At 35.6% G+C, this 24,523-nt stretch overlaps 1 protein-coding gene across 1 annotated transcript in view; it reads right to left on the reverse strand.

Annotated features, from left to right (window-relative positions):
* Positions 1–10,066: 10,066 nt before the first annotated feature.
* LOC145684312 (uncharacterized) overlaps positions 10,067–24,523 on the reverse strand; it is a 79,578-nt gene continuing 65,121 nt past the window's right edge. The window contains exon 2 of the mRNA XM_081756496.1: positions 10,067–10,579. Within this exon, the coding sequence (XP_081612622.1) occupies positions 10,414–10,579 (166 nt within the window). The 3' untranslated portion in view covers positions 10,067–10,413. The remainder of the gene's footprint in view (positions 10,580–24,523) is intronic.

Genomic DNA, 24,523 nt, shown 5'->3' on the forward strand with positions numbered 1-24,523 from the left:
CCCCTCCCGGGGTGCACCAATGTACCCATGTCTTATAATAGATAATGGACCCCTATACATGACCATATAATCATATAAGGTAATAGGACCTCATCCAAGGGAATAAAATGAGCCAAAAAACCAAACATGTGGTTGTACTAAAATTTGGCAATTTTGTACCCCTAAAAGGGAACGAGGTGGACCACCCAAATTTATCATAATACATGTTAGGGTCCAATACTATAATACCCAATGTTGAAATTGGGCAATTTCCAAAATTTAAGGGGTGGGCCATGGTACCCCTCCCGGGGTGCATTAATATACCCATGTCTTATGAAAGGTAATGGACCCCTATACATGACCATATAACCATATAAGGTAATAACATCTCATCAAAGGGGATAAATTGAGCCAAAAACCAAACACGTGGTACAACGTATTGCTTACGTTTATATTTTGGCAATTTGGTACCCCTAAAAGGAAACGAGGTGGACCATCCAAATTTATCATAATACATATTAGGGTCCTATACTATAATACCAAATGTTGAAATTGGGCAATTTCCAAAATTGAAGGGGTGGGCCAAGGTACCCCTCCCAAATTTCTCAATGGGTGCATTAATATACCCATGTCTTATGAAAGGGAATGGACCCCTGTATACGTCCATATAACCATATAAGGTAATAACACCTCATCAAAGGGGATAAATTAGGTCAAAAACCTCCGAAATTTGAATTTTTGGCAATTTTTTACCCATAAAAGGGAACGACATAGACACCCAATACTAATAGAGGTACATACTATGGTCCTAGGCTACCATACCAAATTTTTAGATTTGGCAATTTCCAAAATTTAAGGGGGGTGGTCCTAGGTACCCCTGCCAAAATTTAGGGGGTGGGCCAAGGTACCCCTGCCAAAATTTAGAGGGGGTGGTCCTAGGTCATTGACCCCGGGCCAAGGTCATTGACCTTTGACCTATGACGTCATCAAGGTCAATTCGCGCAAACGCGGGCCACTACTACTGGGGCTCAGGCCCCCCTTAAACATGAATGACTTCAACACTGTAATGCAGCCTTGCGACTTGCCCTTTGGACATTAGTAGAGCTTGACATCAACTTTGCAACCAATTTTATATATTACGAATTACAAATGGAAAAATGCTTTCTTCTTGCATATACCTTCCTAGAATATTAGAGAGTATGTTATTAGTAATTAATGCGAATTAATATTATTTTACAACATTTACATGAATTGAATAGTAGCATAGTAAAATTTTGCAAATACGAGCAACTTAAATGATTATATCTCTTTGGAAAAAATAAACCGGATTGATTATAAATGCATTTCATTTAATGGAAATCAATGAAAATTCCGAGCAATATAAATTTTGCAACTTCTCAGTTATCTCAGAATTAACGTCGCTCCGGGGACAGAAATTACGATCATTGCCTTATTTTAATGTACCACTCAACATTCACCTACTGTGACTCAGGGAAATCTCTCAGCATGGTCGGGCTAGCATTCTTATACCGGTATTCTCCGATAACGACGAAAGACGCTTTCACGGGACCAGCCAACACCACCTAGATTTCTGAAATCTAGGTTGTGTTGCACCCGCACGTATGTTTTCAATGGTGCACGCAGTTAAGGTTTTGTTTTGGGAGGGGAAGGGGGGATTGTAAATCCGAAGTAGAGTTTTGCAATCTTAGTAAAATATTTCAACAGAAACAGTTTTAAAGTTGAAGTGTCTGCTCGACGATTTAAATTTGAAAAGAAAGTTGATTTGAAGGAGTGACACTCCACAATTAGGGAGATCTGGCAGAATCCCTGATAATCATAAATTAAGTAAAAGATCGATTAAGGTGCAGTTGTGAGTAAAAATGAATCATTCGCGCATTTTGAGATAAAGTGGAAACATTTCAAATACAGTTTCCGTATCCATGAAGGCATGTAAATGTACTTTTGCAGGGCAATACAGAACCAGATTGCTTTGATAGTAAGTAAGTATTTTGAAGTGAAGAGAGAATTTGACGCTCTTTTCCTATTTCTCCATAAACATCTTGCGTTATATTTCTTTCCTTTTTTTCTTTTTGCGCGAATTAATGCTGAGCAAGTGGTAGCGAGTGGTGTGGTTAGTTCAAGACAGGTTACATTCTTTCGTTTCTCATGGTTAATAGAAAAAAGAAAATTTTGTGTTGAGAGAAAAAAAGAATTATTCCTTCATTCATTAACAGGCCTTCAGAGAAGAAATGGGTGCATGACAATGGTTGTTTGGTTTCACAAATATTGAATTAGTAGGCATGTGAGATAAATAGAAGATATCAACTGTGCAACTAGCACACGCCTAATATATTCTCGACCTACGGTACGAAGTGAGGTGGGATGATCAATCTCACGGTAGACCACCTTTATCTTCCGAAGGTGCCCAGGAATACCAAGACGACGGCGCGACGCTGGCACTCAATTTGATAGAAGGTTGAATGCACCTCAGAGCGCCAGGCATAGGAACAATGCGAGAAAGTCTGTAGTATCCTGGCCGGGATATGAATCTGGACCTGATTCGTAAGATGCGCTACCGTCTGAGCCATGGCGACTCATAATATGAGATAAATGTTTATTCGTTTTTCTACGACACCGCTTCAACCATTACTTCTGATCATATCGCCAACCACATAATAAATATCACGATTTTTATACCTCCAATCATGCTTATATTATCCCTGTCTGTCCAAACAAAGAGCTGTTCTCAGGCTAAAAATTAATGAATTTGTATAAAATACAGACAGGTACGAGTCGGCAAATTACTATATAAGAGGAAGGGCAAGGAGCAATGGGTATGTGTATAACGTTTTGTTTATTTGTTTATCGCTTTCTTTCTTCTGCATGGAGTACGGCCAGGCCTAGTGTATTCGGTGTATTCGATTCAAGAAGCGAATTCATCATCCGAATTCGCACTCTTGCGCAGGCGCAGCGGGAACAATATTGCCAACGATAGCTGCAAGAAAAAAAAAAGAAGGGAAGAAAAAATTAAAGCGAAAGTCAATAATTATTTGCTATTGTATGTTAGGGATCGTTTCTTTCGCTTTTATATTCAGAAAAAAATGAGGTCTAGAAACCCTGTAAAAGAATAAAAGTCATCATTTCTTGTAGCTGGACTAAGATGTAGGGTAAAATAGATAACCTAAAATATGACTGAATTGGTAACACTGCAGGTGAATTCGAATACTACGGTATCCGAGTCTTCTGTCTGCTTTGCAGCTTTCGCATTGTGATTGTAGTCAACGTTAGCAGCGGAAGTCTGTTGCTTTCTCGGGCTGGAGGCAAGGAAATGGAAGAGAGAGAAATGTGTAATTCTTTGCTATTTGTTATATTCTCATGATGGAGATTTAGCGTGGTACGGAATATTAAACAACACTTTTTTTTCGAAAATAAATTGTGAAAAAACGAGTACAGCACAAAGTAACAAAAGCGAATACAAAAAGAATTCGAATTCTTTTCCGTAGTACTCGAGGTATCCGAATACTTGAGTGAATCGAATGAATCGAATTCGCTGTATTCGATTCGGCCCATCACTATGCTGTGGACCCTGGTATCCGAGTGAGCTAGCGCAGCATGCTAGTAAGGAAAATCGTTGTTGGCATGAGTTCAAATCCTGCATTAGGAAAATTTTTCTTACTATTTTTAATTTTTCTATAATACTTCTTTCGTTAAAATAAGATTAAAATAATATTCAAAACTGATTTAACGATTATTTTTTAAAATTTTCATTAAACTTCTTTCATTAAAATAAATTTGCCCTTGTACTTTTACAGATCCATAGCAAAAGTAATAATAATAATAATAATAATAATAATAATAATAATAATAATAATAATAATAATAATAATAGTAATAGTAGTAGGAACGGGTTAGAATGCAATTCAGCATTCGTTTTCGTGCGATGTTGCCAAACCTAATGCCTTCTGGCTAGGGCTGAGTGTATTTCGAAAATATGCGTGCGCATGCGTAGTCTGTAAAAAACATGAAAATACATGAAATACGAAATCCGAAAAGTGTCGCACAAGGTAAAACGTGGCTAAAAGGGTACCCTCTGCTCTAGATTAATTAGTCACATGTGGTTAACTTCGTCATCTACTATGTCCTAATCAGAGACTGAATACAATTTTGATAACCATCCTTTAGACAACTCCGTAGTATGGCTTTAATCAGACGACAAAATGACTCTGCATAAGGCCTACAATAATTTACTTTAATTAATCATCCGTCATCTATAGCTTCAAGCGCAGAAGTTATATTAGAGGGGGGAAAAGACAAAATTTATTATGCGAATAGCTTCGAGTAGCATGTTCTTAATTATATCATGTGGTACTTAAATTCTAAATGGCAAAATAAATTAATATCAGTATAGCATATTTACTGTAGGAGAGCATTAAAGTGGTACTATCTAATTTTACGAGGAGACACTGTGGCTGAGTGGTAAAGCTATGCTAGTTCGTTTAGCTTGCGTCAAGTGGGTTTTGTGGTTGACGAACAAAAATGTACGTGGGTTTTCGCGGTATTCTGAGTTTCCTCCCATTTTATCATTCCACCGTTCATTCATTCCTGTCATCAACGTCTGCCTCATTGCATAATTAAGTAACATTGAAGTCATGGGCGGCGATTAGGGGGGACAGTTGCCTCCCCACTTTTTTCAAATTAACCATTAATATATATAGTTCCATTTGGAAATACAAAGTTTTGTATGTATTATTGGTTCATAGAATATAAATGGTGCCACAAAATATTTGTCGTTCCATGAGTACGTATTGGTTGTCTTCCCGTGGAATTAAGAAAGCTACAGGAATTGCGTTTGAACTGCCACTAAAAATGGCCCAAACATTAACCTCTTGGAGCGCCACGATTCGAGCGTACTTTAATTTCTTCTTGCATGGGCTCGATATGTTAGCCGCTCTGGAACTAATTGAGATAACATTTCGGAAGAAAAGAAGTCCTTCACAAGTTATTCTTTAATTGCACAAAAATCAGCAGTTCCTAAAATTTATTTTCTTCTTTCTAATAATAAGGAATATTTTGATTTGATTTTTTTCAGTTTAACATCCTGTTCAGCAGCAAAGTTATATGAAACGTGGACTTAATGATCAACGTGGAGTCCGAACCATGTGAGCTCCTCCCGGGAATCGAACCTGGGTCTCCCACGTCAAAGGCGTGTACGCTAACCGCTTAGCCACGAAGGAGCTCAGTAACGAATATTAATTTTGCAGTGTAATATAGGAGTTTAGGGGTGTACATATACAGTTTTGTCTATACAATTAAATTTAGTAAATTTAGCATAATTCTAGGTTTTAGGATTATTCTGTATAACGTGGAGTGACTCTAAGTATTGCTGAGTTTGATATATTCCAAGAAAGTGAAAAATGTACTTAATGGCAGCGAACATGTTTCGGGAAGCTGCAAAAGTATTTCTTTAAATGTCGAAGCATATGCTTGTAGTATTCAATGTCATTCTAAAAGTAATAACAAATATAATAGCATGCGTGGAATTAAAAATAGGGGAAGGTCGGGTAGTATCGGACACTTAAGGAACATGTGGTGTAACAACTTTATGATAATCAGAAATTAAGTAAAAACCTCATATGTGCAATCATCATACATATCTTTATAACATTATATAAACCATATTTCACTTTTACCACAAAATTTAGAGAAACTGAAAAAAATGTAAAAGTCTAATTTTTCAAGATATAAAAAACTGGCGGGTTATATCGGACAGATCTGTTAATACCTTCTTAGATTCCTTACATGTCTTCTTACATGCCTTACAAACTGCAGATTGTTATGTTGTATTGCAAATATCACATTTATAATAAAATGCATCTCTCTCAAGACTTACGCAGTTTTCATGTGCCCAACCTTTGCACGAATTACACTGTATCCAGTTCTCATCAAAGTTTTCCCCACAAATTATGTAATCAGTCTTTGTTTCACCGTAGAATTTCAGAGACTTCCTTGCTGATCAAACTGCTTGGTTGAGCATCAAATACGGTTTCCTTCTGGAGCATCTTTCGTAAGTTCTTTGTCCATTCTTACTCTTGGAAACACAAATAATGGAGGGATAAATCGCTCACCTGACGCATTATGCACAGAAGAATTGTTACGTTTTTGCCTCTTTCTCCAGATGTTAATTTCCCTACTTGCTTTTTCCCTTTTATAGACAAAACTTTTAACTGATTTTCATGAACTACTGACACACCAGTTTCATCAGCATTAAAAATTCTCGATGGTTTAAAAGAATATTTATTCATAAGCTCAGATAGTTTGTCAAAGAAATATACCAACGTACTCCTTGTTGAATCCTATAGCCCACTGCAAACTTGTGGACTCCGCGCAACTCAAACTTAAATCGGGATGTCTCTTCATGAAAGAATAATAAAAATCTTTCCCGGCTAGTTCTTTATTTCTGTTGAATTTATGGTTCAGTTGCAAGTGTAAAGCGAACTGAAATGCTAGTTTCAAAAGTTCTTTCTTGTTTAGAGGCGTCAGCTGGCTGTCCAGATCTTTGACAAGATTATACAGTAACTTATCTTGTTCATCCGTAAAAGTGTTTTGAAATTTACCCATTGACGGTTTTACTTGATTTTTTTCCCAAGGAAAGAAATCTTACCCTGTCACCTAAAGTGCTTTCCGGGACGGAAGATTGTTTACTTACTTCTCTTGTACTCATCCCACCACTTATCACTTTTTCAATTGCTGTTTTGATATTTTCCTCTGACCATTTACCTCTTTTTTTGTCTATTTTTACCTGAAAAACATGAGAGAACTACAAGATTTCGCATTGAAACTTCGAATATTGCTGTCCGATATTGTCCACCAACACCCTGTCCGATACCACCCGACCACCATGCATGATAATAAAGAGTCTTGAAATAATTTGTCTTGCAATGTAGGCAATGATATAATGTCAATTAGGATACAAAACTACAACAAAAATGTACAACTACTTAAATTCATATTTCACTTATCTTTGTTTCTGTGATTAGCCGACAAAATTAAGTACGTGCAACCACAAACCGCACAAAAACTACAAATCTTCGCACCACATGTACACCTTTCAACGTACTATCTGAGAATGTTGGCGCCACGCTTCCCTCACAAAGAACTACTAACACGTGCCTAAAGAGTGTCGCCATCCTGTTCCGAAAATAGTGAACTATACACTGTCCGATACTATACGCTGTCCGATACTATCCGACTTTCCCCTATAAGTTGTTCATTAATTCCAAGTTTCAAAATAACTTTTGCAAAACAAGCCTCATTATTTATTACTATGATTATTTGACTAATATTATCCTTTCTGTTTATTTGTTCTGCAAATTTTTTATTAAATAGGCCCCTAATCTGATCACACAATTTTCCAGACAGATATTCATGAGCAAGGAATCAAATCTTTTCTTACACCTTCGTTGTTTAAGAGTACAAAGGGCTAATATCTACTTGAGTTGCTCTTGTCAATTTACTTAATAAAATATGAAACAAGATATACGGTATTTTAACTGAAAAAGACTGTATCCTAATAGTTATACAACCTTTCGTCAAACAAAGTGTTATAAGCAATCAGGAAAACTACCATTGATATCAAATATTCAGATCATGTCTTGCCTCCTCACTTTTAACGTCCAATCGCCGCCACTGATTGAAGTAGGGCCTATAAGTAATATTAACTAGAACCTCTCCATCTTAATATTTAACAAGATTGACGAAGTAGAGGTCTGCACGAGCTCAGACAGAGCCCGTGGGCAGGATTCGGGCTTACAAAGCATAAATCACTTCGGGCCTGGGTACTAAATTTTTAAATATATAACCATATTTCTCGGGCCTAACTTTTTAAATATGCTTTACAACGATATTTATTGGGTCGTTCTTTCTGGAGAACATTTAAAGCGTAACTGCATAATTAAACTCCTAACTGCTGTAAATAGAAATACAAATTTACGTTAATTACTAAATTTCTATAATTCGGGCTTATTTGACTATCACATGAGCTCAGGCCTGAATGCTAAAATATATTTCGGACTCGTGTCGGGTCTCACATTATAAATTCACTACAATTCCGCTCCGTGGAGACCTCTAAGATGAAGTCACGGCGGTGCTCCCCCCTCACACACAAAAGGATATTTGTAAACACAAGAAAGTTACTACACACACGAAAATCATGGTATTACTCTAGCAGACAGTTCTACTCAATTTTGGCTCATTTACATTTTCAGGTTATGTTAGAGCTTTGTATTTCTTTTAGCAGATCATGCACTAAATGAGGTGCTCCATTACTACTTGCAGCTTGACGACTCTGTATAAATAGTGTAGACGTATGGCATAAAAACTACATACAGTGCATGAAACAAATCAACTTATGCTAGGTGGCCACTAGAAAGCACGACTTAATACAAACGAATTATTGTTACCTGGTAGATACCCTATTAATTCATATCCATTTAGACCAAGTTTCATTTGGCAGATTATCCGGGACTCCCTATGTTCCTTTGGGGAATCCCTTGCGCGTGCATGGTAGGATTGTGAAACATGCAAAATTCATTAGAGCAGGTACGACTTCTTCAGTGAATTTTTTACCCGCCCTCTTTATGTTGGATAGTTTCCGAACTATTGGCGTCCGAAAGTCATTTTCCCACGCTTTCGGCACCTTGTAGATCTGAAACTATGTCCGATAGCCGAAAGTACAAGAGAACTTTTTCTCTTGTCTCAGTCGCAGGAGCCACCTCCCGAGAGTTGTACCACTTATTATGCAATACCCGATATACAGCCAAGGAAATACCTACCTGCCTTGCTTATTACGTAACAGTCTCCTATTATAATTCAGCTTGGATTGCTTCTCAGAGGAAAGTGCTAGCAGTTACGATTAAAATAAATTGTAGGTTTCGTGTCAGTGAGAGCGCCTATCTGTTGCAAGTTCGAATCCACTTAAAACTTAATCATAATACATCTCTTGTCTGCTTTGGCCTAATAAATTCACCAATAACAATAATAATAAAGTGCTTTTAACTAATGAATCCAAGTTGTATTACAAACTTCAACTTTGTGAAAAGGCTTGAAAACAATTCACCGATTTGATAAATATACATTTGATATAGCTCGTATTTGTTTATAGAATCTTCATATCGTACACGAATGTATCAGTCAAGTAATTTTGTTACTTCCGCTGGCAACAAAACTGCAAGAATTTGACCTATGATAGATTGTCTCTACTTTCAAGCACACACATTTCTTTCTCGTCCTTATTTTTAATCCTATCTTTCGAAGACCGCTCTTTTGGATTTTTTTAACTGATGTAGATATTCTCCCCTTTTGTCATAGTGTTTAAAGATCAGCGTAAAAGTATACCATTATATCGTTTGCAGTAAATTTCTCTTGAACGTACCGAAAACAAATTAATCTGAATGAAATGGCGGAAATACGTCATACTTGACTCATCCATTAGTCCTTTCTGAGTAATTGTCAGAACAGAACTTATTTCTGATGCTATGGTTGTAGAGAATATCTCTTTTTTTTTAATATCGATGAATATATGAGTCTTTTTAGTTAAATCCTTCAACAATACCTGGAACATACACATTTGATCTAGAAATCAATTAGTTCACACAGCGCGTTCAGTGCACAAGCGAATCAAATCCATTTTGAACGTATCTCTTCTTCAGGATCCCCATCAAAACTCCTTATAGAGCTTAAAAGATTCATAGCTTTGTCTCCTTTTGTATTAACTTTGATAATTGAACTTGTTTCCCTTGTCCTCTGATCGCCCCGCACTTATGCCTTTGGCGCACTAGGTGACAGGTTCGATTCCCGGCGGAAGAACTTTCGAAGGTTCTATCGCATTACTGTTATTTATATTCCACCTTAAACTATAGGTTCACGTCTCATATAATCTTGGTAGTGAAAGGGATGCTAAACTCTAATTAATCAGCAAATAAATAAATAAATAAATACATTAATAATTGCCACTACTTTTTCCTGTAATTGCACACAGATCATAGTTGAAAAATACAAATACGTGATTTCACAATTATGGTAGCAAACGAAACAAATGATCAGCAACAGAAATAATTAGGCTTGGATTTTATTTAGACATTATTAACTAAGAGCTCTTTAGCACATTAACTCATGTCACTCGCGCGAGAAATGTTGCATTTAACCAACAATGGAAACATATGGAACCATAATTGTGCAAAAACTGAAGATTACACTAAACCATGACAAGGAAAGAAAATAAATCAATAATTACAGTAATAATAAATTTATACGGTCCATTAAGAAAGTACATGGAAATTGTGTACTGGTTGCTATTCATTTCTCCTATTTAGAAATTAAACTATTCAAAATGCTGGTTCATGGACAGTGAGGAAAGAAAGATTTTTTTCTTTTAAGTCATACGAGAGGGACTACATTTCCAATCCTGTTCACGTAAATTAATTCCAATGACGGACATGCTGCTTTCCCATGAAGTCTGCAAACAGACTGCTCTCCTCGGATATACGTCGGAGTTCCCGCCAGAAGATCCGTTCTTGAAATGGGTGTAAGCCACTTCTTGCATCTGTAATACAAATTTACATAATGAACCCAATTTAAAAAACTGAACATACAGTACATTTCACTATAGCTACGTATGACGAAGTTTGAAATATCATTCTATTTAGGAAAATAAGCTTTAAATTTAATTTGTGTAGTAAAAATTAGCTTTCTTTTGGAATTAAAACACTACAATATATAGAAAAATATATTTTGAGACCATTGTATTCATATTCTTTTATGTTCACTTCCGGCAAATAATTACAGTCTACAGCAGTTTGTATTTCTCATTTCTACAAAATGTAGTACGATTTCATTATTAAATGACAGAAATCAATTACAATTCCCTTACTTTAACTCATTTTTCCTGTAAATCTTCTATTATTATTATTATAATAATTATTATCATTATTTTTATTGGTGCTGGTGTAGTTTTGGCGCACTGCATTTTGAAAGATTACAGGTAAAATTGAATACTTTCTATAAAAAGACATATTTATAAGGAACACATTTCTGCAGGCGACAGAATTTTATAGAAAGTAATACGCCTTATTTTAGGTTTATAAGTGTAGGGTTACTAGGGTAAAATCATTAGGAGTGCTTTACGATGGGTAGAATAAATGAGTGTATGTGAAAGATGACTATTAAATGTTATTTTCAATGGTCGGCGGTGTATTTCTAGACAGTGTACAGAAGTTGTATTGTTACTAGTATTAAACCATGACTAGTGCTATTGGAACTCGTATCTTCGCCAAAACTCATCTTTTCACCATCCTCACGCGTATACACACCAGTGCTGACGTGCTTGCTTCGCAGAGGATGGCCCCGGATTACGCCCGCATAAGCCTGTTTTCAACGTTGTGTTGCTATTTATTTCTTATTATTTTAGTAAGAAATAAATTTGCAGAGTATTTTAATTAATTAGCAAGAGAGCGCCGTGAAACAGCGGAGGTGCCAGGTGTGCCAACTAGTGTTAGCAAGCAGAGGTCGGCCAGAGAGCTTCAGCTCAGTGGTAGACGAAGATCGTATGACGTGAGTGTATGCATACGCTCAAAAGATACCTCATTATCGAATGCAGTAGTCGATTTATAGCAGCTTTCGCAGATGAATACTGTCGTGTCTCGAATGTGGTATAGGTGCCTTCCATATCAGCTCAGGCCAATAATAATAATAAATAAATTTGTACCATCACCCTCTCAGATATTGTTGACACTTTTTTATAGCAACTAGACATGTTTTTAAGAGACCAATATTTTTTTTGTTTTATAGAAAAAATATTCATATTCATATTTATTTGCCTGTTCATAGCTTACAAATGAGGACAATCCTCAATTAAGCATTACAGTTGTCAGATATGATTTACATTCTCTAAATATTATCAGTAAGATAAGTTTCCACAAAGTAATAGCTTTTTTCTAACAATAATTCTAACAGAGTATTTCTGAATATCTGTTTTTCGTTAATGTCCTTATACTTTGTTGGTAATTTGTTATATAATTTTATACAATTCATATACACAGTTTTGCTAAAATTTGCATAATTCTGTTGGATAACATACATATTACAATTCTGCCTAGTATTGTATGAGTGAATCGTATTAGCTAAAGTAAATAAATCCTTGTGCTCGATTACATACATAATTGTGCGATATATATATATAAACTAGGTAATGTCAATAATTTATATTTTTTTAAAATATTTTTACATGAGGATCGCTCAGCCATACTAAACATTATTCTAATATTTTTTTTCTGTATTCGGAATGTACTAGCACTTATTCTCGAATTCTCGAAAATAAAACACCATAGTTTATTATTGAAAAAACTTTGCTATAGAATAAGGACATGACAGCTTCCTTGCAGAAACTACCTTGCAACCTACGGAATGCAAAGCAGAATGAACTGAGTTTAGTATTAATGTATTCAACATGAGTATTCCATGTTAAATCTTCATTAACATATACTCCTAGAAATTTAATAGATGTTGTTTGACATAATTCTACAGTGTCTACAGTTATTGGTACAAGTTCATTTCTTTGGCCCGGGAATCGAAATTTGACAATGTTAGTTTTTCCTAAATTCATAGTTAATTTATTTATGTTTAACCAACTAATAATTTTTGTTAGCGTCTTTGTAGTGAGCCTTTCTGCTTCATTTACTGAGTCTCCACTGACAAGAACATTTATGTCATCAGCATACAATGTTGACTTCACACAGCCTAGACTGTTAACCAAATCATTAGTATATACAACAAACAAAAGAGGACCCAATATTGATCCTTGTGGTACTCCTTTTGTTACTTTCATTAAAGATGATTTAAACATTTTTCTTCTGTCATTTACCTCTTTACAGATGCCAACAGTTTGACTACGTTCAGATAAATACGACTTTATCCAATTGTTTGCCACACCTCTGATGCCATAAGAATACAATTTTTCTAGCAAAATACCATGGTCTATAGAATCGAACGCCTTAGATAAATCAACAAAAATACCAATTACATGCTTTCCTTTATTTATATCCATTGCTACATCAGAGATGAAATTAAAGATTGCAGTGTTGGTTGACTTCTGGCTTTGAATAATATAATGTCCGTGTTGACTTGTGGATATTATATTATTTGAACGGAAAAAGTTATTTAGTCGCGCTTTCATTGCTAACTCAAATATTTTAGAAAAGCATGACAAAACTGAAATAGGACGATAATTATTTAACTCCAATTTACTTCCCTTTTTATACACATGTGTAACTCTAGCTAACTTAAGCCGCGTAGGAAAAATTCCTGTCAATATTTCCCGCCAAGTAATGGGACATCAAACACGGGAAGTACAATTTATGAATTGTAGAAGACATGGAAAATGGTCAAATTCGGAGCCTCACCATTCAGCTATGGAGACAAGTAGAGTTATAATTCTTGTTTTGGTATGTACATAAAGATATAAATAAACTATATTTTTTTAGTTTGGTTTGCGCATGCGTATCTTTTTGTACATAAATTAACAAATGAACGTCAATTTATCTGAAAAGTCGAAGTTTGAGAATTTTTTTCGAGTACTCCCGGTTCGAATTTTAAAATTCTGTTTTCACGTTACTAAGGGCTAGTTACCCGCTTTCTGAAAAAAATTCAAATCGCTTCTGTGTGCAACCATTATGTCGCAAAAATTTCCGGAAATTGTAAAACTTTCAAAAATCACCATTTTCTCGAAAACACCATCTTTCAAAATTCTGAAATTTTGTCAGATGGTTCAACTTTACATGGATAATAAACATACCTAGTTTATATATTATTGACATTACCTAGTTGATATATATATATATATATATATATATATATATCGCACAATTATGTATGTAATCGAGCACAAGGATTTATTTACTTTAGCTAATACGATTCACTCATACAATACTAGGCAGAATTGTAATATGTATATTATCCAACAGAATTATGCAAATTTTAGCAAAACTGTGTATATGAATTGTATAAAATTATATAACAAATTACCAACAAAGTATAAGGACATTAACGAGAAACGGATATTCAGAAATACCGTAGAGGGGGACTACTTAAACTTTGGAGGAAACTTTGACATTTTCGGTGATACTTTGACACCATGTTCTTAAAGATATTGTGAACTCACATTCAAACACACCAAGATAGAAAAGAAAAGGTTGTTGTAATAGGAGACAACTTGGGATCTCATTTCTCCCCAAATGTTGTAAAAGCTGCAGTGAAAGAAGGAATCCATTTCACTTGTCTGCCGCCTAACTCAACGCTTCTTCTGCAACCTTTAAATGTCGGAGTATTTGCCCCCCTCAAAAAACACTGGATACAGATCTTGGAAAAATGGAGGAAGGAATCGCTTCGGAAGGGATTATATTGAAAGGACTCATGCATGCTTTGACTGCTAAAATTCCAAGCAATCTCCAAAGTGCTTTTAGAACAACTAGACTTGATCCCTTCGATAAGCAGGCTATGCTCAAGAATCTTCCTGGAGGTGACAGTGGTACATCTGAAAGGATCTTGGATGAAAGCCTTTTGGAATTTCTGAAGGAAGAACGAGGTTTCAACCAAGAGAGAATCCACCACAGAAGAGAAAAGAAAGTGAACGTAGCACCTGGAGCACCAGTTACTTTGAAAAGCAACAAGAACAACAATCAATTCGAATCTGAAGAACTTCCAGAACTTGAAGTGCAAAGTGATGACTTCCCATTGGATGAACCAGCGTGTTCCAATGTGGCCAAGAAAAGGAAAATAGGCGACAATTTTTATTCTATTTGTAAGTGCAATTTCGCCCATTACCGAGGAAGAGATTGGATTTGTTGTGTGCCATGCAAGTTGTGGGTCTGCGGGATATGTAACAAAGGATCCAGAGATCCGTTCTATGAATGCAAAAATTACCAAGATGATATGTAATATAACTCATTACTGTACCAGTTCTTATTACAAAACATTTTGTAGTTTCGATTTCAATTTTTTAATTATTTTTCTATTGTTTCACTTTGTTTGATAGCCAAGTTTTAGTTTCAGAATTTGTTAAAAGTGTTGTCACATATAGAAAGGGTAAATAAAAGTACAAAACTACCCCATAATCTGCCTTTATCATCCATTAACAAAAAAATGTTTTTTTTAAAAAATAAAATCAAGTGTTAAACAAGCCCCAAAAGCCACCCAAATTTGACCTAAAATGAAAAGAAGTAACGTGTCAAACTAACCCCAAATCGTGGGGCTACATATTCACCAATTTAAGTCAGAATATTTTGGAGTAAAACTTAGTGTAAGGAAAGGTTATTAGTAAGGGTTTGTAGCCGAAGGTCCATTTGGTGTAACTGCACACATGCAATATTATATCGAAAATAAATACGAGAGTTATGTTCAATAAACTTAACAAAACATGTCAAAGTACCCCCCCTTTACGGTACTCTGTTAGAATTATTGTTAGAAAAAAAGCTATTATTCTGTAGAAACTTATCTTACTGATAATATATAGAGAATGTAAATCATATCTGACAACTGTAATGCTTAATTGAGGATTGTCCTCATTTGTAAGCTATGAACATGCAAATAAATATGAATATGAAATATGAATATGAATACCAAATATCATTTTCGACCAATGCTTCATGAATTAACTATAGCCTTTTGAAATTAGCTATTTTTCGTTAACTTTGGTGTCACAGTTAGCAACACTGGAAACAGGAAAATTGCAATGATTTGATGATGTTTGTGGTTCACAGTCATTAAACGAAGAATAAAAGGTTTTCCTGACTGTGTTTTGTTTTTATTATTTTGATCAAAAAGGCTCTCTAAAATAGTAAAATGAGCTTCCCCCTCTCTCCTCGGTTTTTTTATTCCGAAGTAATCTGAGATGGAAATTACGATTACGGTACATACAAATTCCAAGTTTACTTACTTAAAATGATTTTCGGAACCAAAATTTCACTGATTATTTTCATATGGACCAATCATTTGCTTGCTTAGCCTCTTCTTCACTAATAGCATATAACCGTGCAGATGCTTCAATAAATGTTGGTGCACTCACAACTCGTCCAGGGTTACGATCGCCCCTCAGAAAAAGAAACTTCCTGATTTTATATATAAATAAAACCCATCCCAAAGTTTTTAGCTCTTAAAAGTAGCTCTTATAGCAGTATTACAATCCCCCGCAGAAGCCTGTCCTGGATCCGCCCCTGCGTAGCACATCGTCGATAGCCACAAAACACTAATCTTCACTTTTCTTATGCTCTTCTGGAAACATTTACCCTGCTCAAGGTCCATGTGGAAGCATATACTGCGCTTCAACTTCACGTAATTCATGATATATTCATAATATTTCTGCTACGCACTACTGATTATCATACGTATATGTATGTAACAAAGGTTCCTTTTTGCACGCCTCTTAAATCTACACTTTGAACTGCAGAACCTCGATTTTGGGAGGATCATGAAATTAGTTCATGGTGACCCGCTACTGCCATAAAAACTTCGCCAATTTCCGAAAGCCAAAGGTGACTTCGTTGAATACCAGTTACCGGTCGCACACTTTCCCATTCTTGCTTTTTTTTTCTTTCTTCCGGAAGTTGTCGAATTCAGTTCCAGGCAACAAAACGAGAGTAATACCTAGAGTTTATACTTGCGCTATAATCACGAATTCTTCTGCGGTTTTAATACTGTGTATCTGTTTTTGCCTAAGGTTATGCCGTGTTGTCACATTCTTTACACACACCCCTTCCCGGCAATACCGTCGCAAAGACCCTTGCATGGCCGTTTCACTGCAAAAACACTGCTTTATCGGACCTGTCTGCTTCTCGAACATCTGAAAGCGATTTTTAAAGTGGGATGCAGCACCATTAGAAATCACTGACAGGGTTTGGGAAATTGTAGACACGTATTTCACGTTGAGTTGAGTTGATTTTAGTTTAGCGTCCCGTTCAGCAGCGAGGCTATATGAAATGTGGACCTACTGCTTAACGTGGAATCCGAACCACATTAGCTACCGCCAGGAAGCGAACCCGGGTCTCCCACGCCAACGACGCGTACGCCAAACGCTTAGCCACGAGGGAGTTCACTTATTTCCACGTATTCGAATCCTTTTCCATAACCTATATTTTCGCTTTTCTTCGAGTAATTTTAGAATCTTGTCTATGTCTACGAATACATGAGCCGAATCGCGTGTTTTGTCGTCGCTTATTACAACAAAACTGTCAGTTTCATATTCCGGTGATAACTCTGAATTTCACTTTGCAGAATAACAGTCCAATTTTCAACGAAGTCCACATAAAGTAAAATAGAATTTGTATCTTGAAATTTTATACGATGCTTTTCGGTAGGAATTAATTCTGTTTGGATTTTCCTAATGAGGTCATGAATTACAATTCTTAAAGTTAAACGAGCAATGTACGATACGAAAACAGAGTGTGGCACAGTTTTTTTTAAACAAGATCATCGTTTTCCCATATGGCATACGTAATACTTTCATTTTCATCAGGATCAATAATTAAAAGACTCCACACTTATTCCGTTCACTCCATTACATTCATCACATTCTTCAAGAAGACAGCTGTCATTTTCTACGGATCATACTAGTAAAGGAAATAGATCACTCATGACAGCTTCAATACAGGCTGCACCTTTGATTTGTGTTAACGCAGTAGCACCTAACTTAAAATTTGCACAATACACACACTTCCGTCTCAGGTTTTGGACTGACCCACTTTAGTCGAATACTATAAAATTCCGAGTGACCCATTCTTATGCTGGAATTGTTCTGTTTAAAATGTCCGTAAATTACTTCGATGGAACGCGTAAGAAAACGTTTCGATTTTTTTCAACTTTTTGTCCTTTTTCGATCACTGTAATGACATCGCACTTAATTGAGACTGTCTGGAGCATTCCAAATAATCACTGAGCTAATGGTTTAGGCTTTTTATAGATCATCAGAATTTATTGGATGGTTATTTCAAGTAAACTTAAAATTTGTGTAGTTCGTAATCGTAAATTCCATTTCAGATTACTTCGGAATAAAAAAAACAGAGGAGAAGGCTCATTTTACTATTTTAGAGAGAATTTTGATCAAAATAATAAAAAGCATGTCAAGAAAACCTTTTATTCTTCATTTAATGAATATGAACCACAAACATCATCAAATCATTGCACTTTTATTGTTGCCAGTGTTGCTAACTGTGACATCAAATTTAAGGAAACTTCGCTAAATTCAAAAGGCTGTAGTTAATTCATGAAGCATTGGTCGAGAATGGTATTTGGTGTGTTTATTATTCATAGCATAAAGTTGAACCATAAAGGTGGTGTTTCCGAGAAAATGGCAATTTTTGAAAATTTTACAATTTCTGGAATTTTTTGCGACAAAACGGTTGCACACAGAAGCGATACAAAGCGGGTAACTAGGTCTTACCAACCGTGAAAACAGAATTTTAAAATTAGAACCAGAAGTGCTCGAAAAAAAAAACAGATTCTTCGTTGCTAATTATACTCCACCCCCGGAAACTAAATTAGACTCAGTAAACCGAAGGTGATTGTCCGGAAGTATTTAAAATTGGTATCGCTCGATTTGTTTTGTCAAGCTGAATCGATTGATATATAGATTGTATATGTTTCGTTGCTAATTATACCCCACCCCCGGAAACTAAATTATTTCCCTGTTGAGTTTTAATATGGAACATTTTTTTCTTTTTCGAGAGTATGTGCAAAATTTCCTTTATGACAAAGTTTAAAAACGTGCAACTTTTAACCTACTGATCCTAAATGAAATTATTGGCATCTGCAAAACAGGTTGTAATTTTACCTTATTAAAAAGATAACACATCATGGCACTAATTAACCATTTCGAAGCACGAACATTAACTATTCACAGTTTGCTATATCACTTTTACCACTTCAGCTCAGTAAGTATTACATAAAGAGCTTAGATATGTGTCCCTTTCTTCATTTAATTCACACTCATACCTTACTACTTGGAACTTTTCTTTTCTTCTGTAGTTATATATTTGCGTTCAGAAACTGTCGCATCGATTACACTGCTCGCTATTAAAAATGTAATACTAAAAAGAAGACAAAATAACAGCGCCTCCAATACTCTCAGTCTGTGTTCTTCTCTCAGAGTAAGCAATCAGCTTCAAAACCATACACTACAACACGGATGATTATCGTTTTGTAGATGTTAAGCTTCAAAATCTACGACAGAATTCTTGAAGATAAAAGATTCTGATCTGAATAATAACACAAATTCCCTTCTTTCAGTCGAGATCTTATTTCTTCGTAGATATCGTTTTGGTCTGTTAATATTGATCCTACTCTAACAGCACAATTATATAGCAGGCGTATGCCTATCATGTTCCCTCAGGTACATGGAAATGTGCCCAGTATGTGCCTTATGTACCTGTGAAAGAAACCACATGGATGGCAAGTGATAGTCACAGTCTATGTCCGCCCCAAAGCACATGTCTCGTATGTAGGTTCCCCATGCCGCAAGCATCAATGAACCACATAATTATTCACCCAAAATATGTTAAATCGCCTATATGCGTAAAATGTTTACATTAAAGTGAGTATAAAATCACTTTAACCAAAAAAAGTGCCTCAGGGTGGACGTGAACCACATACCATTTAATTACTAGGCGCGTTCTCTTCCGACATGGCCACGAAGTCGATGGGGAAAATGTTGCTTGTAGAGGGATAAATCCTTGAGGTCTTTTTAATTTGGCTAATCAGAGTGCTATTGTAACCCTGTAAATTCGACGATAACCATTTGGGATAAGATAAAAATCCGCTCGCCATCCCGCTTCTCTTTACTTTATTTCATGGTTCTTCCATTTTCACTTTCAAATGATCGGCGACAGTTGGCATCTAAAAAATTCAATTCTTTATCCCTAACTACGTAAATAATTAACTGTTCACATGTGTATAAAAGATTCATCTTAATTTTTATTCATCAGTTAGGTCATTTTTTCTACATTTATTTCCCAAATTTCATGCATTTATTGCTACTTTTTTCTAAGCGATTGTGTACTAGGACAGAAAGTGGAGCAAAAAGCGCGAGAAACCGTTGCATGCTACTGCGCATGAGCGAATGCAAAGAGCTGACAGTCATTCGTGTGTCACTGCAAATACCAATTATGTCATAAGTATCTGAAAAAGTATGCACCTAAAGTAAGTACCTCGAACATGAAAGATACATGTCCCAAGTGACGACATAAAAACAAATGATTATCATAGTGCTAAACTGAGCCAAATATATAGATGCTACATTTGTGGTACATAGTAGCAAATATCAATTAGATGTAACAAGCACCTAAAACTTTAGCTAGCTCAAGTACATACTTAATACATGAATATAATATACCAAGTGTCGGGTACCTAAAAAGATGAGACACCTAAATGGCACATGCCTAGCACATCTTGTGCTGTTATGGTAGATATTTGAAAGTATCCACTTTATTGAAAGAATTCTTTGAATTTTGACATTTCCATAACCCGACCACGGAAACTCAGGCTTAGTAAACGGGAACTGGTTAACCGGAAATAGTTAAATTTGGTATCGGTCAATTTGTTTTGTCAAGTTCAATCGATTGATATATAAATTGTATATGTTTCGTTGCTGATTATACCCTACCCCCGGAAATTAAGCTAGGCTTAGTAAACCGGAAGTAGTTAAATTTGGTATCGATCGATTTGTTTTGTCAAGGTGAATCGATTGATATATAGATTGTATATGTTTCGTTGCTGTTTATACCCCACCTTCGGAAACTAAATTACGTTCAGTAAACCGGAAGTGGTTAAATTTGGCATCGATCGATTTGTTTTGTCAAGCTGAATCGATTGATATATAGGTTGTATATGTTTCGTTGCTGATTATATCCCACCCCTGGAAACTAAATTATTTCCCTCAACAGATATTAGTAAGATCACTATAAATATGATTTGTAAGGATTTATTTTATTTTATTTACAACGTTACATGTTCGATTATCATGCTCCGGGCTTGGGGAGACGTTGATAATGAAATGGATGATAAGGGCGAAATGAAGAAAGCAGGAAACGGGAACATGTCGAAGAAACCCACTCACATAATGCTTGTCCACCACAACATCCAGTTGGCGGGAGCTGGGATCTAACATGGGAACTCATGCGCCACAGGTTGGCGTGGGAGACCCAGGTTCGATTCCCGGAGGGAGCTCATGTGGTTCGGATTCCACGTTAATCAGTAGGTCCACGTCTCATATAGCCCCGCTGCTGAAAAGGGACGTTAAACTCAACATCAACTCAACTCATGCGCCACAGGTGAGCGTTCGGTTACAGTGAGCCACTTGTGGCTTCACAGATCCAAGGATTACAAGCGGAACACAGTCGGTGAACCGAACCGTTAAGCTCCATCGTGCAAAGTTGGAGAACATAGCCAATGTTGGCTAGGAGAGCACGATCATCAAATATAGTGAGTGATCTTTATTTTTTAGAGAATGGATTACTTGTTACCAATTTTCATTCAGATTCACCCAAATACAGGGTATTTACCATGAAATAGATACCACGTACATCTGAGACAATCCTGTCACTAGCCGTGGGCGGCCACAAAATATAGCAATTTTCATTCCTTGGACGATGGGCTACTTGCCCACCACATTTGGTGGAGATCCGGCCAGTAGTTACCGAAATATATATACCTGGAGTGAAACTATAAGATCCCGTATGCTTACGCCGAGAGCTAAAAATTGGTCAAAGAAAACAGAAGACAATAAGTAAGAATGTGTAGAAAATTAATGTAAAAATATGAAAGTATCGAGATAACAGAGGAATCGCACACAATGCGCTGCACGTAATGATCCCAAGATCTATTACAAACATTACTTTGCCGTCCTCCTTGCTACTGCAGTAGCTGTGGTCTTCGGTACGATTTCAGGTAGAAAAGCACCTAACACACTTTAGGGCTCGGGTTCTACTTCGAACTGTAAATCCACTGTGGCCTTGATATTAAAACAGACGTTAACTCCCAAATAATTATTAAGATTTTTAATTTAAACCCTCGGAGAAATAAATTGAGTGCTAATCCGAAAGTCTTCATGTGTGAAAGAGATTTGTGTGTTCAGATCTTCCTAAAACTCCGTAATTTCTTAAGATTCTAGTAACGCGAGTCCAACGTGCTAACCAAGTAATAAATATGCTTTAAATAGGATTTTTGGTGAAAAATTAAACTAACTTTATTCACGAAGCCTTCGAGATGAGTACTCAGTTTTATTTTCTTTAGTACTGTGCTTCGCATATATATTTGCATGTGACAAAATTTGACTTGTTATTTATATCATAAATGTGTAAAGCGTTTTTCTTTCTTTTATAGCCTGTGCTCTGCGCAGGTGTAAACGCTTACTGATTGTGAGAATGGACACAGATCATCGGATACCCACAAGCCCGGAAAGTGAGAATATAAAGGACAGTGTTTATAGGACTTGAATACAGAATTAGTTGATTTGTGTCAGAAGATATTTGGTGTGTGGATGATCATAATCACAACTCAGGTGCTTGAAAACACGTGACGTGAGGAATAATCTTGTGGGACGTTTCTAGAGCAATACGTAGGGACTTATTGAGCCATTATTCCTTTGACTATCTGTATTTTTCTGACTTTTTGAATTGCATATAAAAAGTTACAATTCAATTTTCATGCCTTTTTTGTATGAATTTAACCTAATTAAACTAATTAAACTAATTAAACTAATTAAACTAACCTAATTAAACTAATTTAATATATATATATATATATATATATAGTTTAATTAGGTTAAATTCATACAAAAAAGGCATGAAAATTGAATTGTAACTTTTTATATGCAATTCAAAAAGTCAGAAAAATACAGATAGTCAAAGGAATAAGGGCTCAAACAGTAACACAGTGGTTCCCACCTTTACTTACACATCCTTTATTGAGGACAACATCGCGACACACATGTTTGACTTTTTAAATCAATAATAATATAAATTTTAATAGTGTAAATCTTAAAGTTTCTATAAAGTAGTGAATCTATGTAGTACTAAACATTGTTGCTGCCACTGGAGGCGTCGACTGGTACAGCCTGTCTCAGAATTAATTTTAACTAATTAGAAAATTGTTGATTTTTAAATTCTAAAATTTCACGACACACTGCTTCGTAATCACTGAGGTAATATATACCTCAATATGGCCATTGTGGAAAGTATGTCGTATTTAGGCCTACTTTTCACTGAAAAATTCGTGCTATATTAAAATATTAAACAGTGACGTTTCCGGAGGACCTACGACAAAAGAGTAGTAGGGTGTGAGTGCTAAATAGGTGCACCAGATGAGGTTTTATGAATCAGATTATCTTGATTTTGACAAGTGACAACGGTTATGATATTGAAGCAACATACCCAACTAAATCTTTAATTATCTATCTTCTTAAAAGCTTAAACTAATTCCACCTGAAATAATTGAAACAACTAAAAAACGTATCTTATTTTCTCTATACTATGGAATAAGTAAAACACCCTTTTCCTATTAAGAATGAATAACTATGGTGTGATTAGAAATATATATATATATATATATATATATATATATATATATATACAGAAAACCGTTATTTAGATGTTTTAAGGGACAAAGTAAAAAAATAAATAAATAAAAGGAACATAAGAAAATCCAGGTAGTAGGTGGAAACTTATTTCTTTCCTCATATCTGGAGAAATGTTGCTTTCACTGGCGATTTTCAGAGCAGGAGTAAGATCAATGTCTATTAAACAGAATCTCGCTTGGAATCATTTCCATAAGTGAGAAAAGCAATTCACACAGCTACTTACTACTGAAATCACATAAGATGTGAATATGCGGGTCTCTAGGAACAGCGTAGGCAAGCATTTCTAAAATTCTGAGATACAACAGTGAATTTAAGTTTTACAGTTGATGAGCCCTGAATTTCCATTAATTCCACCTGTAAATGGATTGGTACTTTCTCAATGTGGGTACAATTATGTAAATAAGTAAATTATGTATTTTTGTTTACTTGGGATGAACGGAGGACCACAGAAAAATGAGTCAAGAGCTGCATGCAGCGTGCGAGCCACGAGTGTGACATGCTTGGTCTAGATGCTCCGAATAACAAAAATATATTTTCATGTCATCACTAATATTTCTTGCAGAATGACTGCAAGTTCCTTGACATCTAATCTTCGTTCCGAAGTAATGGATTTCATCTTTCAAATTTTTCAAACTTCGGGTATTATGGAATTAACAGCACAGTAACGATAATTTCCTTGTGAATTACGAAACGTAGAGGACGAATTACATGATAATACACAATTATATAACATTCATGGAAATGCTATACGAAGAAAATAGGCACAAAATATAGGAAGATCGAACCAAAATGCCTCTTTGAAATATATTTCATGATTACAAATAGGATGGATGCTGCTTAGTAGTTTAGTCGCTGAGAGACATTTTGCAA

The sequence above is a fragment of the Thermobia domestica genome, chromosome 4 (genome assembly GCF_964235325.1).
Source record: "Thermobia domestica chromosome 4, izTheDome1.hap1.1, whole genome shotgun sequence".
NCBI lineage: Eukaryota > Metazoa > Arthropoda > Insecta > Zygentoma > Lepismatidae > Thermobia > Thermobia domestica.